At 37.9% G+C, this 14,923-nt stretch overlaps 1 protein-coding gene across 10 annotated transcripts in view; it reads right to left on the bottom strand.

Annotated features, from left to right (window-relative positions):
- The window catches only part of ATG5 (autophagy related 5), a 195,133-nt gene that overhangs the window by 145,431 nt on the left and 34,779 nt on the right, over positions 1-14,923 (bottom strand). For all 10 annotated transcript variants that reach the window (XM_070450029.1, XM_070450031.1, XM_070450032.1 and 7 more), the window contains one exon: positions 10,402-10,564. In XM_070450029.1, the coding sequence (XP_070306130.1) occupies positions 10,402-10,564 (163 nt within the window). The remainder of the gene's footprint in view (positions 1-10,401; positions 10,565-14,923) is intronic.

The following is a 14,923-nucleotide window of genomic DNA, read 5'->3' as shown; positions in this document are numbered from 1 at the left end:
CAGAAAGCAGAATACCAAAAGATTGATGTAAAACACGTAATATAGTAAAATGCTTGTTTGTTCCACAGTAAAACTTAATTGAATGCTCAAGCAGGTTATAAATTTTCTCTAAGCAAATTCTTGAAGCCACACACAAAGTTTCAGACTGAACTTATTATTAACCTTACTGTATTGCAGACAAAACAATAATGGAAATGACTAACTCAGCCATATGCAGAAAAAAAAGCAAAACACAGTTAGTGGCTAGAAAGAATTGTCACACACAGGATTGCTCTGTATTCAATGCCTTGTATCACTGGGACATTAACTGCCCTATCCTTCACGAAGAAATAATAAAGAGGGTACTCTTCATTATTATTAAATGGTGAAAGTAAATAAGAATGAAATTAGAAGCTGCTGCATTTGATCCAAATCTAATAAGAGTAAGTCTTCTTCATCTACTGACACACACTCACAATACTATCAACAATTGTATTAACATTTAACTCAACGCATCTTGACATGAATGTCTCAGAGACATTTCAAACTTTTGTCTTCAAAGCTGACCTTCTCCATTTGGCTTTGCTCCTCATCCCAAACCTATTCTTTAACCAGTTATTTCATATCATGGTATAAAGTACCACTACCCATCCAGCTGCCCAGGCTGGAACTCAGGAATGATTCCTTTCTTTCAACCTAACCCTGAAACCGTAGACAAGCCCCTGTGTCCCCATCCTTTGAAGTAAAAGGCTTTTGTTTTAGTCTTCCAGGCCTCACTTTGAGTCTCTAAAGCCTGACTCAAGAGTTAATGATTAGGAAATGTGAAGATGTGGAAACAAAGAATAATAGCTATTGGGCTGGGAAACTGTTTAGACCATAAATCCACCACATAGCAGAATCACCCAACTCACAGTTCCCTGAAAGATGGAAACACTCCTACGCTGTTTTTATAGGAAGAAAACCCCCACCAGATCAAAACTGCTGACTGCGAGAATATAGATCCTGGACTGGTTAGAAACAGAAGGCTGACAATGCTTGCAGCTTCACCTCAATGCCAACCAATCTAAGAACTGTGCACAACCTAATCACACTCCTTGCAGCCCCCTCCCTCACACTGCCTTAAAAACCTCTTCCCTGAAAGTCAGCAGGGAGTCTTGCTCTGGTGCCCTGCAGTAAATGCTGTACTTTCCTGAACCACAACCTGGCTGTCTGTAGACTGGCTTTACTGAGTGCAGGGGAGCAGACCCAAGGCTGGTTTGGTAACAACCTTACTATCCAGTCTAACAATAGATTCTGTCAGGCCTTGCTCCAAAATAAACCCCAGCTTTATTGACGCTTCTCCATCTCGATTATCATGACCCTAAAGACCACCATCACCTTTTACCTGGACCTACTACTACAGACTCTTCCCTTCCACTCCTGGCTCCCTCTGTTTCACTCACCACTCAGTAGCTAGAATGTTGTTCATCATATTCTGTATCTCATCACTCTCCTGCTTAAAAATCCTCCTATGGCTTCCCACTGCACTTAGTATAGAAATTCTTTTCTCTGGCTTAAAAGGCCCTGTATCATCTAGCTTTTTCCCATCTCTCTAACCTCATTTCATGTCACTGGCCAAGACACAGTGGTCTTCTTTCTATTCCTTAAAATGTACCAAATTCAATATGCCATTCCCCAATTTGACTAGTTTCCTCTCATCTTTAAGACTTGAGCTTAACCATCATCTTCTCAAACAGGTCTTCTATAACTATCTTAATAAAAACAGGCCCAGTTCCTAATTATCTCTATTCTTAGCACTTTATTACTTTCAAAACAGTATAAGATGACTGCAAAAAGGATGCTTTCTGTCACACAAGACTCATGGAAAGAACTAGATAACAGAAAAGTGATATTTTTGCTACATAGAATTTTTTTTAATGATGAGACTACATGATAGATTTGTCTCACAAGTAAGCGGAGAAATCTGACAAGCACACTAGAGGAGAAGGGTATCCCAGGAGAAAACACTTAAGTTACCTCTCACTTTTGGTGAAAGCTACAAATAGGATTGTTCTTCAACAGTACCTCGCACTTTTCCCCACCTGAGGGCCCTGCTGTTCCTTCTGCCTGCTGCTGCTGCTAAGTCGCTTCAGTCGTGTCTGACTCTGTGCGACCCCATAGACGGCAGCCCACGAGGCTCCCCCGTCCCTGGGATTCTCCAGGCAAAACACTGGAATGGGTTGCCGTTTCCTTCTACAATGCATGAAAGTGAAAAGTGAAAGTGAAGTTGCTCAGTCATGTCCAACTCTTAGCGACCCCATGGACTGCAGCCTACCAGGCTTCTCCATCCATGGGATTTTCCAGGCAAGAGTACTGGAGTGGGGTGCCATTGCCTTCTCCTCCTTCTTCCTAGGAAGGTATTATTCACTCCAGATAAAAGCATGGTCCTGCTTCAGATCTTCATTTAGTGTCATCAGAACCAGTGATATCTTCTGTGACCACCTGATTAAAAACAGCAATGCCCTCTCCCAACACAGAACAGTTCTCTATTTGCATGCTTTTTCTCCCATAGCACTCATCATCAAAAGGTGTATAATGCATTTTACTTTTATATATATTTATTGTCTACCTCCCCCACAAGGGCAGGAAATTCAGTCTATTTTGTTCACTACTTTATCTTCAGGATAGATTCAATGAATTAATATTAAAATGGCACCCATAAAAGATGAACCAAGTTATAGCATGTGATGGTATTTTTTTGTGTGTCAATTTGACCAGCCATGGATGCCCAGACTAAACATCTCTGAGTGTGCCTGTGAGGGTGTTCTGTGCTGAGACCAGCATATATGAGTATGTGGCATTTCAGTAGATGGCTCACAGCGATGTGGACATCATCCCATCAGTTGAGAACATGAACAGAACAAAAGGTACGGCAGAGGAAACAGGAATCTGCCCCCCGCTTTTTCTGCCCCATATCTTGAACTGAGACATCTCATATTTTCCTACCATTAGACTAGGATTTATACCAGAAGGATCCTTGATTCTCAGGCTATGGACTTGGACTGAATTACACCATTGACTTTTTTGAGTCTTCAGCTTGCAGAAGGCAGACTGTGGAACTTCTAAGCCTCCAAAATCACGAAAGTCAATTCCTCATAATAAACCTCCATGTGTGTGTTCATTCTGTTTCTCTGCAGAATCCTAATAAAAGGGCTATGTAAAAAGAGTGGGAGGGTGCTTCCCTGGTGCCTCAGTGGTAAAGAATCCGTCTGCCAAGGCAGGAGACATGAGTTTGGTCCCTAATCCGGGAAGATCCCGTCGTGGAACAGCTAAGCCCTGCACCACAACTACTGAGCCTGTGCTCTAGAGCCCAGGAGCCGCAACTACTGAGCCCACGTGTCCTCCCGCCCGTGCTCCACAACAAGAGAAGCCACCACAGTGAGAAGCCTGAGCATCGCAACCAAAGAGCAGCCCCCCACCCCCCATCGCCAAAACTAGAGAAAAGCCCACGCGGCACCAAGAGCCAGCAAAGCCAAAAATAAACAAATGAAGTGGAGGCTAAATACTGACAACAGATGAGATTCTGTATGAGAAATGATGTCTGTGACACCCAAGGCCCATTGAAAAAAGAAGAATAGTGTAGGAAGGTTAACAACAAGGACGAGATGAGGCTTATTCAAAAAAAAAAAAAGAGGAAAAACAAAACAAGCTTCGTAAACCATGCATAGCAAAGGAATGCAAGAACATTATTGGGAAAGACAGTATCATATTAAGAGATGACAGAGAGCTCAACTATCCAGCTTCTCTTTAGTTTCCATTTTCTTCAACAACAGAGTGATTTTCAAAGAAGAAATGTGTAAAAACATAGTTAAAATCAAAATGATGCTTCAAAAAACTCACACCTAACAGCAGGTACTCTGCTTTAAAAATTAATGCAAGCCTTCAGATAAAGGAAAATTACTTCAGTGGACACGAAAAGAACTTACAGATAGGATTACAAAACCAATGCCAATAATCTTATGAAACAATGGAAAATGAGAGAGGTGCCTGAGGTCAGCAGACAGACAAATGTTTCAACCTAAAAATATGAATGGATTTTATCAACTGGTAAGCCTGACATCAATGTTTAGCAAAGTTTTATAATGTTTTTGAGCATTCAGAAAACAGTAATTAGCAGAAACCAGCATAAATTTCAAAATATGAGTAGCATCAAAGCAACTTATGCTTCTTTTTATGGTGGTATTACAGGGACTGGGTATCAAAAAACTGACTTATCTTGATCACCATGCTCTGGTCAGAATAGCCTTCTTAAGCGCTTCCAGAATGTATTAATTTATTTAGGCTCCTAAGCCTAACCCATATCACTCCCGGTGCCAGGAACACTTTCATCACAACCACCCTGCTCCCTATCCTTTCCTCTGCAGCCCAAACCATAAATGTAATGATTATTTACAGGCTGTCTGTTTAATGTCTGCCTCCCCCACCAGGCTGCAAACTCTTGAGGGGAGGAATCAAGGCTGTTGTACTTAGCCCAGTGGCCCCGATGCCCAGCACAGTGCCTGGCACATGGTGGATTCTTGCAATGGGCTAATCCATACTACCAGCATCTGGGCATAACTCTGCTGTACAGAAAGCTGTTTCCACGACTTGATTAAATATCAGAGTATAAAGTCTGTGAAGAATATAGATCTGTGAGCAGTCTTAGTGGCACTAATCCAATTTCTATAAACTCAAAAGTGGAGGAGGGGTGAGAACAGATGAAACAAGACTGACCATACACTAATAACCGCTGAGGCTGGGTGATGGATATGTGGACGCTCATCACGCTATTTTCTCTGCTCTTGTTTATACAAAATGATCCCGGTGTTCTCATGACTGATGAAAAAAAAAAAAAATCTGAGTTTTTCTAAAGAAAGGAAGCTTACCAAACAGTCCTTTCATTAAGACAAAAGGTTCAAGAAAAGTACTTATGCTTCCTATTGACAGTTCAACTTAGGAATCTCCTTCCACACCACTTACACACTGGAACAGCACCGACACCGAGATAACAGCACAGAAAGGAAGCTTCAAGATAGAGATTTAAGTCCAAAAATCTCTTGTCTTTCTGCTTTAGTAGTCTTTCTATGATACCCCATTTATTTCTAGAAAATTATCTACTGCCTTTTACCTAAGTCCTGCTTGAAAGGGCCAAGGAGGAAAGGAGAAGTAAAGTGAGAAAGAGGGCGAGAGAAATGATAAACAATAATTACTCTTCCAGGAAATCCTCTGGAAATATCTAACCGTCAGAATTCAAGTGTGATTACCACTGGACAGTCATGAGTTTGAGTCTTGTGTGGTATCACCACCTCGACATTTATAAGGAAGCTCCAGTTTAGAGAGAAGAGTGATCTGCTATGGCACACAGCTAATAGTAGATAAGCAAAGAAAGACCAGGCCCAATGGTCCTTCGTGGACCAACAGATTCTCACTCCTATACTTCATCTCAGTCCAGCTGACAAAAACCAAGCAATGCAAACACAACCCAACTGTCTCTATCGTACAAGCCAGGTAGAATCATTGTTTGTTTTATATCACCTAACAAGCAAAAGTATTCTCAAAATGGTACAACTTATCATAAAATTCACCTTTGGTTAATCACTATTTTCTCTTAAAAATCAGTTTTAAGTTAAAATGGTACATTACCAAATAATTCCTCTAAAACATAACTTAGTTTGAAGGATTAACCATAGTTTACAAACAATGTACATTTTCAATAATTAGCAGGCAAAACTTGCATTTATTTGAAGGTCTATGGAATTATTTAATGTCATCTTTTCTTTTTTAGTATACCCAGAAAAATCAAAGCTAAAAACTGTCATATATTATGCTAAAATATTTCTAGAGATCAAATCTCTAGCTTATAAGAACCTCCTGACATTTAATAGAAAATAGCCTGCAAACATAGTGACAAATGCCTCATAAATAATAAAAATGCTACTTTCTTTTCTTTTTTTGTGGTCATTACCTTTGTTTCAAGGAGAGGTTAGATACTCTTGTAACTAAAATGAAAACCTGTAAAAAACACTGAAAGGCACAGTATGTCTTAAATGAGTTTTCTTGGTTTCAAAAGCTTTTCTTATTTCTCTTTCACAGAGACCTGAAAAATTAAAATTAGCATTTGAAAGTATTCAAACATTGTTTAAATTGTTTAGTTGCTATGTTCTACAGGTGCAGTTCTGAATGAAATAAATTTACCATCTGCTTTGTCTCAGTTCTGCCAATTTATAATTACACTAACGAACAGGTGAAACATCTTTGCCCTAACAAATTTATAAGACTTTCTTTTGGATGGAAAAATTCTTAAATATAAAAATCCACTTCCATATTAAAATTGTTAAAGGTACTTCCTCTTTTTTACACAAATATTAATCTATCTATGAAAAGCTGTCAACATTTCCTTGCTATACTAGATAGGATTAAAATAAAGGAGTCAGTCAGTCAATATTTATTTTGTCCATTCTGTGCCTAAAGGTATACTTGGTATTGGGGATACAGAAAATGCATGATATACTCTAACCAAGAGAAAGTTATATTCTAGCAGAAAACATAAACCTTATCTATACCAGAGTGTGAAACATGAGAGCAAAAATGCAGATGAATGGACAAGGAGCCATGACAGAATGAAAATACAAACGGTTCTGCCTCCACCTGGCTGTAATTTTCATGAGAACAGGATCCTTGTTTGTTCTATTACTGCTGGGTGATCACTAGCTCCTAGTACAGTGTCAGATACATGACAGATGTGCAAAAGATACTTTGTTTGGCTAAAAAAATAATGAAAGAGGCAAGATTTCATGGAGAGGGTGATAACCGAGAGAAGCTTTAAAACATTAAATAAAAAATTAAACAGACTAAAAAGAAAGAGGTTATTCCAGGCAGAAGGAACAGAATGAACTACTATACCCATCTTTCACCAATTTACCTTTAATGCAGGCAACAGTCAACATTTTACCCCAAAGCATATTTTCTACAAACAACCTTTACTCAGCTGAAGATTTCCTAAATATATATTTCAATTTTAAAAAACTGAGTTTCCACAGGACTCCACATGTAGGATTTGGAGTGTGTAAACTGAATCATTACCAGTACCAATAAAACCAAACATAATAGATACAAAAATAATTTACAGCTAAAAAAGGAATAAAGTATAATTTAACCACATACCATTTTAAGTTGGAGTTTATTTAACTCAATTTGAAAAGTACTTTAATAAAAGTGAAATGAATAAAAATAACTTTAAAACAGTCACACAACCAAGAAAGACTATATAAGCTAAGACAAAAACAGGGAAAAAGGAATTTTATGCCAAAAAATTGCAATGAAGGCAGTTATCAGACTAAATCTGATACGTTTATACCAAGTTCTGAAAGTGTGACATGATGGGTCACGCTTTGCATGCGTGCGTGCTAAGTCACTTCAGTCGTGTCCAACTCTTTGTGACCCTGTGGACTGTAGCACACCAGGTTCCTCTGTCCATGGGATTCTCCAGGCAAGAATACTGGAATACTGGAGGGGTTGCCATGCCTTCCTCCAACGGATCTTCCTGACCCAGGGATCAAACCCACATCTCTAATGTCTTCTGCACTGGCAGGTGAGTCCTTTACCACCAGTGCCACCTGGGAAGTCATGCTTTAGATCAATGATAAATAAAAGTTATTGGTTTAATAACCTGTAGGCTCACAAATGTTTTCTAAAAGAGAGAGTAAATATTGTACATTGTGGGCCACACGGTCTCTTCCAAACTATTAACTCAGCAGCTGTAGCATGAAAGTAGCTATAAACAATACTTAAATGACCTGGGATGGCAGGGGTCTAATAAAGCTTTATTTACAAATGGGCTTCCCAGGTGACACAGTGGTAAAAAAAACAGGTAGGTGGCTCATGACCACAGTTTGCCAACCCCTATTCTAGAGTTTCCAAAGTGACTTCTAAGTATTTTATCAAGATAGCTTTACTTCCTTTCAAACTCTTTCACATAAACTATATTAATGTTTCATAAGATCTTCTAAAGACACATAAGAAAACAAAGCAGATATTCTTTTGTTTTACAGATAAAGAAACTGAAGCTAAAGGGATTGAGTGACTTGCCCTAAGGAGCTGCCAGAGAGCTGAGACTCAAAACCACACCTTTGTTGTTCTCACAGCTCTTACCCATCACCTTCTGTACCCAATTCTGCAATGCCCCAAGTGAAACAGTTCAATCGTTTTTAGAAATCTCTGCAGAATCCCTGGGCTTTCTATAGCTGACTCATCATTCTCATGATAGATTTCAAGAACATCTATTTAAAAGTCTATCTAAATTATTTACTTAAATTCCGAAGCCAAATTACTCTCAGATCCCTTCTCTCTTTAGAATATTTCTGTCTTATCCATTTAAGTATATTCACAAGCCTCTTGAAACGCCACTTCATCTGCAAACGGCCAGTCAGGAAAAAGAAAAAGTACTCCTTCTTAAGGGGTTGTAAACTCTTTTGATCACTTAATAAGAGTATGTGTACTCAGTAATACAAATGAGGTGAAAGGCCCAGTGCCTTCCTTTTGCAAAGCTTACAACCTAACTGATACATATGAGAGGCACAAATACAAAACTAAGGAGTGACTCCATGTAACTTGGATCAAACATAAGAAACTTGAAATAAATGAGTTACAGGACACATCATAAAATATATACCTTTTGCACTACAGAAGTCAAAGACAATGCCCCGTACTTTTCATAATGAAAGTTTAATAAATACTAAATAACTACAGACATCTCTTTGACATGGTAATTATGCAGTACAAAAGATAAAACTGTATCATATTTTTTTAATTGTTTCTTTTTAGGGGAGTAAAGGGCTTTCTCTTATTCTAGTTGTTGCCATGAAAGAGCAGCTTTCTTATTGTACCAACTCCTTCTCCAAAAATAACTATCAAAGATGGGAAAAATATAGACAGTCCTTGCTCTGCACAGTAGTACAGAACTGGAAAAGTGATCATGCAAGATGAAACCACGCAAAGTGGTCCTAATAGTTAATGAGAAAATTTACGACTGTCTATGACCTTTTAGAAAACTGTCAAAACATTACAAACTCTGATGGTTACAAAGGCACAGGAAATGAAAAAAGTAAATAAAACTAATATTTTTTTAGTATGCTGTGTTATTTATAGTGCACCAGTTAAAACATTAGGAACACGGAGAATCAAAGGACTCTATTTGTAAAACTCTTAAGCACAATTTAAACGGTGCTTGCTTTCTTGACATACAACTTACAAGCAAGCATCTTTCCTGAACCTTGGCAAACTGTCATACTCCTTTCTAAGTTAGGATCAAATTCAAACATGTTACTTGCACTTTCAAGGTCAGAAATATTCCTGTTCCTTTAATGAGATATTTTTGCCAGCGTCATTCCCTCTGGGATAACTTCATCCTTTTCATCACAACTAGTTCACTCACGTGTGTGGAAGAGTTTGCCTTTACTAAGTTCCTATGGCTGCATTTCTGAAGTCCCTCAATCTAGTAGTGTCAAGAGTCTCACAGTTATATCTTCTATAATTCCACTGCATTTTATTCAAATTCCACTTTCAGCACTATCACTTTTTGTTTCTTTGCTACACTTTCATCTTTCTTGGCTAATTCCCCCTTTCAATAATCCACTTTTACAAATGTTACATGGGTTTATCAATGGATACAAGGAAGCAACACTGCTATGCTGTCTGTGAGTGAAGGACAATTCACTGACAAGACGCTGAAAGGAGTGACATCATTGGTCACTGATTATGATGTGTATCTGCTGTCACATAATTACTGAAGAACTTGCATTATTTAACTAAAGCACGTTAACTGAAATTCATGCAGATTTGACCCAGGCAAAGTAAGAACTGCCTTCACACAGAACTGTGTGAAGACACTGGAGGGCAATCAATGTAGGCAAGGTTAAGGAACTCTGATCTCTAAGAGACAGAGAACACAGCAGGAAGGTGCAGACTGCCCTCAGCTTTTCCGTTGCGTGTATTTTCTAAATCCCAGCCAAGAGAGGGAGAATCTGAGCACAAAGCAAGGCTTACTGTTCTGATAAAGCAGAGACTAGAGTCTGTGCCCCTACAGTGGAGGTATTCTGGTACATTCAGAGGGTATTCAGTTGCAGCTCCAACAAGGGCACTTTGTCCAGAAGCGAAAGATAGGAAGTTTATCCTGTCTGATGTCATGGGCAATCTGTCTAATGCTAGGAAATTCAGGAGAAGAGGACGCTAGAACAGTACAAGGTAAGTGACGGATTACCAAAAGTAGCTTCTTTGTGAAATTCTGTGCACAGAGGCTGCGATTTAAACTTATACCACCAATCCTACAATGTACCAACTACTCACAGGATAGTTACTTCTTACTTCAAAAAGTGGTATTGTGAAATTAAACACTGCTATATTTACCATTTTGTAAACCCATCCAGAGTTGCTTGTGATCTTTTTTCTGCATTTCATTGATTACTTGACTTTTGTGCTTTAAAGCATCAGCTTCTTTCACACAAGACATAAAATGAGCTTCAATTACATCCTTAGATGGACAGTGTAGAAGGTCCTTTTCTGGAAAACTCTACCAAAAGAAAAAAATACACATATTAAACAGGTATGCACATTATAAAATTAGCACCTCAAAGAACTGTTATCTCCCACAATTTTTCAATATTTTAAGCAAACCACTTCATACCTTCACAATGGAGATTTTGACATAACTCCAAATATTTTAACTTAAAAATCTTTAGCTATCTGGCATATTCTGACTTTTTCTAATCCCGTTGTGTGATATGGTATGAATTTATACAACTTGAAAAAAAGATATGAAAGAGCAATTCTAAAAATATTGGGATGGCCAAAAAGTTGGTTCAGGGCAGGGAAACTGAACCAACTTTTTGGCCAACCCAATAACTTTTTGACTGACCTTACCAAGTACTGGCAAGAACGAGGATGGAAAAGTAAAATGCTACAACCACTTTGGAAAACAGTCTGGCAGTTTCTTTAAAAAAGCAAACGTACATTTATCATCTGATATTCCACCACTAGTATTTACTTAAGAGCAACAAAAGCATGTGTCCACACAAAGAACTGTGCATGAATGTTCACAGAAGCTTTGTCTGTAGCAGTAGGAACACAGGAAGCAACCTAAATGTCAACAGGTAAACAAATATCAACTGCGGCATAAACTTGTCAAAGTGTGCGCTTCTAACGTGTAATTTGCTTTACGTCAATCAGAGCTTAACAAAGCTGTTAAAATGTAAGGTCAAATAGCTGAACTTACATTCTTTACCTTCACTGAATCTTTTAGGCAATTGAGGCAATGATCACTGGACAAATAAGCATTTATGTAAACGAGATGACTAATGCACTTTTCACCAAAAAAAAAAAAAAGATATTAATAACAGCTAACTCTAATACAGAACACTTAGTATGTGACACTGTACTAAGACTTTTAATATGGATTATATAATTTTCATAACTCTTGAGGTAAACATTACTGTTACTGCTATTTTACAGATTAAAAATATATATAAATAAAGCTCTGGGAGTAAATACAATTACACAACTTGCAAGTGGTGGCGTTAGGATTAGTCTGACTCAACAGTCCCAGTTTTTAAACCACTATGCAATACCACTTCCTCCCTAAGACCTAAATATGTATTTAGTGATTATATTCAAACATTATCTTACCAAAAAAAGATATTGTTCTGTAAGTCCTTTAATAAAAATTGAGTCAAATATTAATGGTAGAAAACAGCATTTAGTTACAGCCTACTCAGGCTATTGTAGTAACAGATAACACTCAGTTACCCAAGTCACAGACAGCTCCTAAATGACAAGGAAATGTACCACAGATGCCTTCCTACCAAAAGAAGAGGCGCTTGATTACCTATAGCGATCTCCTAAATCACATTTATAAAATACAAATAATCAGTCCATCTCCCTCTTCTTACAGAGTTCAGGCCCACAGCTTCTGCTGAGTAAAACATGAGCCACTATATAGCTACCCACTAGAGCAGAAGGAAACAGCTGAGACCACCACATTGTCTTTCTTAGGTACAAAGGGATTCCAGATTCACGGTGCTCTTGAACTAGAAGCCTATGAAGAATTAAGATGGATGCTTTCAGACACAGGCACACAAGGCAAAGAAGAGGAGAAAATATAAAATTTCCTAACAATGAGAACACAAAAGAATATGAGTGACAGACAAAACTAAAAGATGAGAGAGATATGGGCAACAGAGAGTGTCCATGCCTTAATCAACTTTACAGTCAGCTATATTTGCTTTCTATCAGCTAGATTGAAGGGATTTACCCTGGCTTCTGGACCAGGACAAAGAATTGAGTGCATATCATATTAATTCTATTACAGTCAAATGAACAAGGATTATGATAATTATTGCTATTTAAAAAAAATCTTAAGTTTTGTTATACTTGACCTATAAAATTAGATGGGCTTTATTTAGATATTATACACTTCACTGTGCTGTTAATTATCCACTCTGGTTATGAATGTGTGGCAGAAAACATAAAAGTTCATATTCCAAAAAAGACTGTTTTCATGTAGTTTGAATTAGGACCTGAAAAGTTCAAGTGTTAGTCGCTCAGTTGTATCCAACTCTTTGGGACCCCATGGGCTATAGCTCGCCAGGCTCCTCTGTCCATGAAATTCTCCAAGCAAGAATACTGGAGTGGGTTGTCATTTCCTCCTCCAGGGAAACTTTCCAACCCAGGGATTGAACCCAGGTCTCCTGCATTACTGGCAGATTCTTTACCATTTGAGCCACCAGGGGAAGACCTAGCTGAGCTCAAAAGCTGTTAGAATTTCTTAAAATTGTATGCAAGCTGATTGTGAAAAAAAAAAAAAAAAAAAAAAAAGGAGTTAGGATCTCTCAAACCACCAGTTTTAGAAATCAGGAGGAACAAAAAATTCCACCATTTTTTATTGCTGCATTAGCATAGGCTGCTAATTCCTTTAAATGGCTCTTATAACCAGAACGGTACTGAGGTTTTGCTTTTCCCAGACTTCCATTGCTTTGCAGGTTTCTAAACTTCTAATACTGACACCTATAACTGATAGCTGGCAATTCCAAATAATCAGCCCTCATAGTAAAAGAGGAGGTCTGTCAAGAGAGTGCATATTTGTACACCTACCCTTCCGCAGAGAATGCCCTACATCTCTATGTAGGAGAAAGGTGAACTCTAATGAATTCAGGGGAAGTTCAAGAGCAGAAACAGCCTGCTATGCTTAGGCAGCCATAGCAGCTGAATTAATAGTTGCCACGAATACAGTGTCAAAGGTCTCCCTTTGACAAACTCCCCTCAGATCCTACTTATGAAATGCTCTTCTTCCCATGATGAGTTTAGGCTGGGGTGGGAAATCTTCTTTTGAAAGCTTCACAACAAAATTACAAGCAGAGTCTCGATTTGTTACATTACCTTTCTAAATCTCTTCTTACATACATTATCTTGTCAGTCCAAACAAATTCTTGCAAATAAAGGCAGCAACTTCAACACCATGTTTTACTTGCTTTCATTAATCTTCCAAGTCAGAATCCTGATAAACTATATCTAGTTTCACTTTTCCCCTGAAAGGTTCCATTTACTTATGTAATATTACTTGTGTCCCTTAGATAAAACATTAATCCAGGCAGCCTGGAATATGTCCAGACACATTAGAAATAACCAAATACTACTAAACGAAACACTGAATTGAAACTACTTACAAAGTAAGTGGGGGGGGGGGGGGGAGTCCATTCAATCATTAATAATAATATTATAAGCTCTATTATGACAATAGAGCAAAACAAAAAATCAGTTTCCATGTACTGCTGATTTCCTCCTTCTCCCTGTTTCCCACCATCCATCAAGTTCTGTTCAATTTACACCCTAAATAAATCTGAGAGTTTTGATGAAAACGGGTACTCAATTTTGTCAAAAGCTTTTTCTGCATCTGTTCATCACATCATGATTTCTCTACTTTTTCTACTAATGTGTTGAATTTACAATTCATTGACAATGAAAGTTGAGTCACTCTTGTTATTTGTGGGAAATTATAACATGGTCATGGTGTATTATCCTTTTTCAAGTTGCTGGATTTGATTTGCTTGTATTTTTCTGAGTGTCTACATCTAAGCTCATCAGAAATGTTGGTCTGCAGTTTTCTTTTAATATCTTTACTATGGCCTGTAAAACAAGTTGGGAATTGTTCTCTCCTCTTCTATTTCTGGAAAAAGTCTAAAGATTGATATTGTTTAATTCCTTAAATATTTGCTAGAATTTACCAAGCATGAAACAAGGCAAGGAATTTTACTTTGTGAGAACGTTTCTTTTAAATTACAAATTCAACTTCTATATTTGTACATTTAGGGGCTATTTATATCTGCTACTTCTTTTTACTGAATTTATTCATTTATCAAATTTATCGGCATAAAGCTGTTCATAATATTTCTTACTATCAAGACTTAATAGGATGTAGTATTTTTCATTCCTGATATCAGAAATTGTGTTTTTGTACTATAGAAAGTTTCTCAGTTCCCTCTAAGCACTGCTTTAGGTGACTCTCACCAACTTTAATATGTTGTGTTTCCACTATCATTCAGCTTGAAATACTTTAAAACCTCCCTTGCGATTTCTTTGCTGCTGTTGTTCAGTTGTGAAGTTGTGTCAGACACTCTGCAACCCCATGGACTGTTACCACGCCAGGTTTCCCTGTCCTTCACTATCTCTCAGAGTTTGCTCAAATTCATGTATGTCGAGTCAGTGATGCCATCTAACCACCTCATCCTCTGCTGCCCTTTTCTCCTATGCCTTCAATCTTTCCCAGCATCAGGGTCTTTTGCAATGAGTCGGCTCTTCATATCAGGTGGCCAAAGTATTGGAACTTGGCTTCCGCATCAGTTCTTCCAATGAATATTCAGGAAGGATTTCCTTTAGG

Source organism: Odocoileus virginianus, chromosome 19, assembly GCF_023699985.2.
Source record: "Odocoileus virginianus isolate 20LAN1187 ecotype Illinois chromosome 19, Ovbor_1.2, whole genome shotgun sequence".
Classification (NCBI taxonomy): Eukaryota; Metazoa; Chordata; class Mammalia; order Artiodactyla; family Cervidae; genus Odocoileus; species Odocoileus virginianus.
This window is presented reverse-complemented; position numbering and strand designations above follow the sequence as displayed.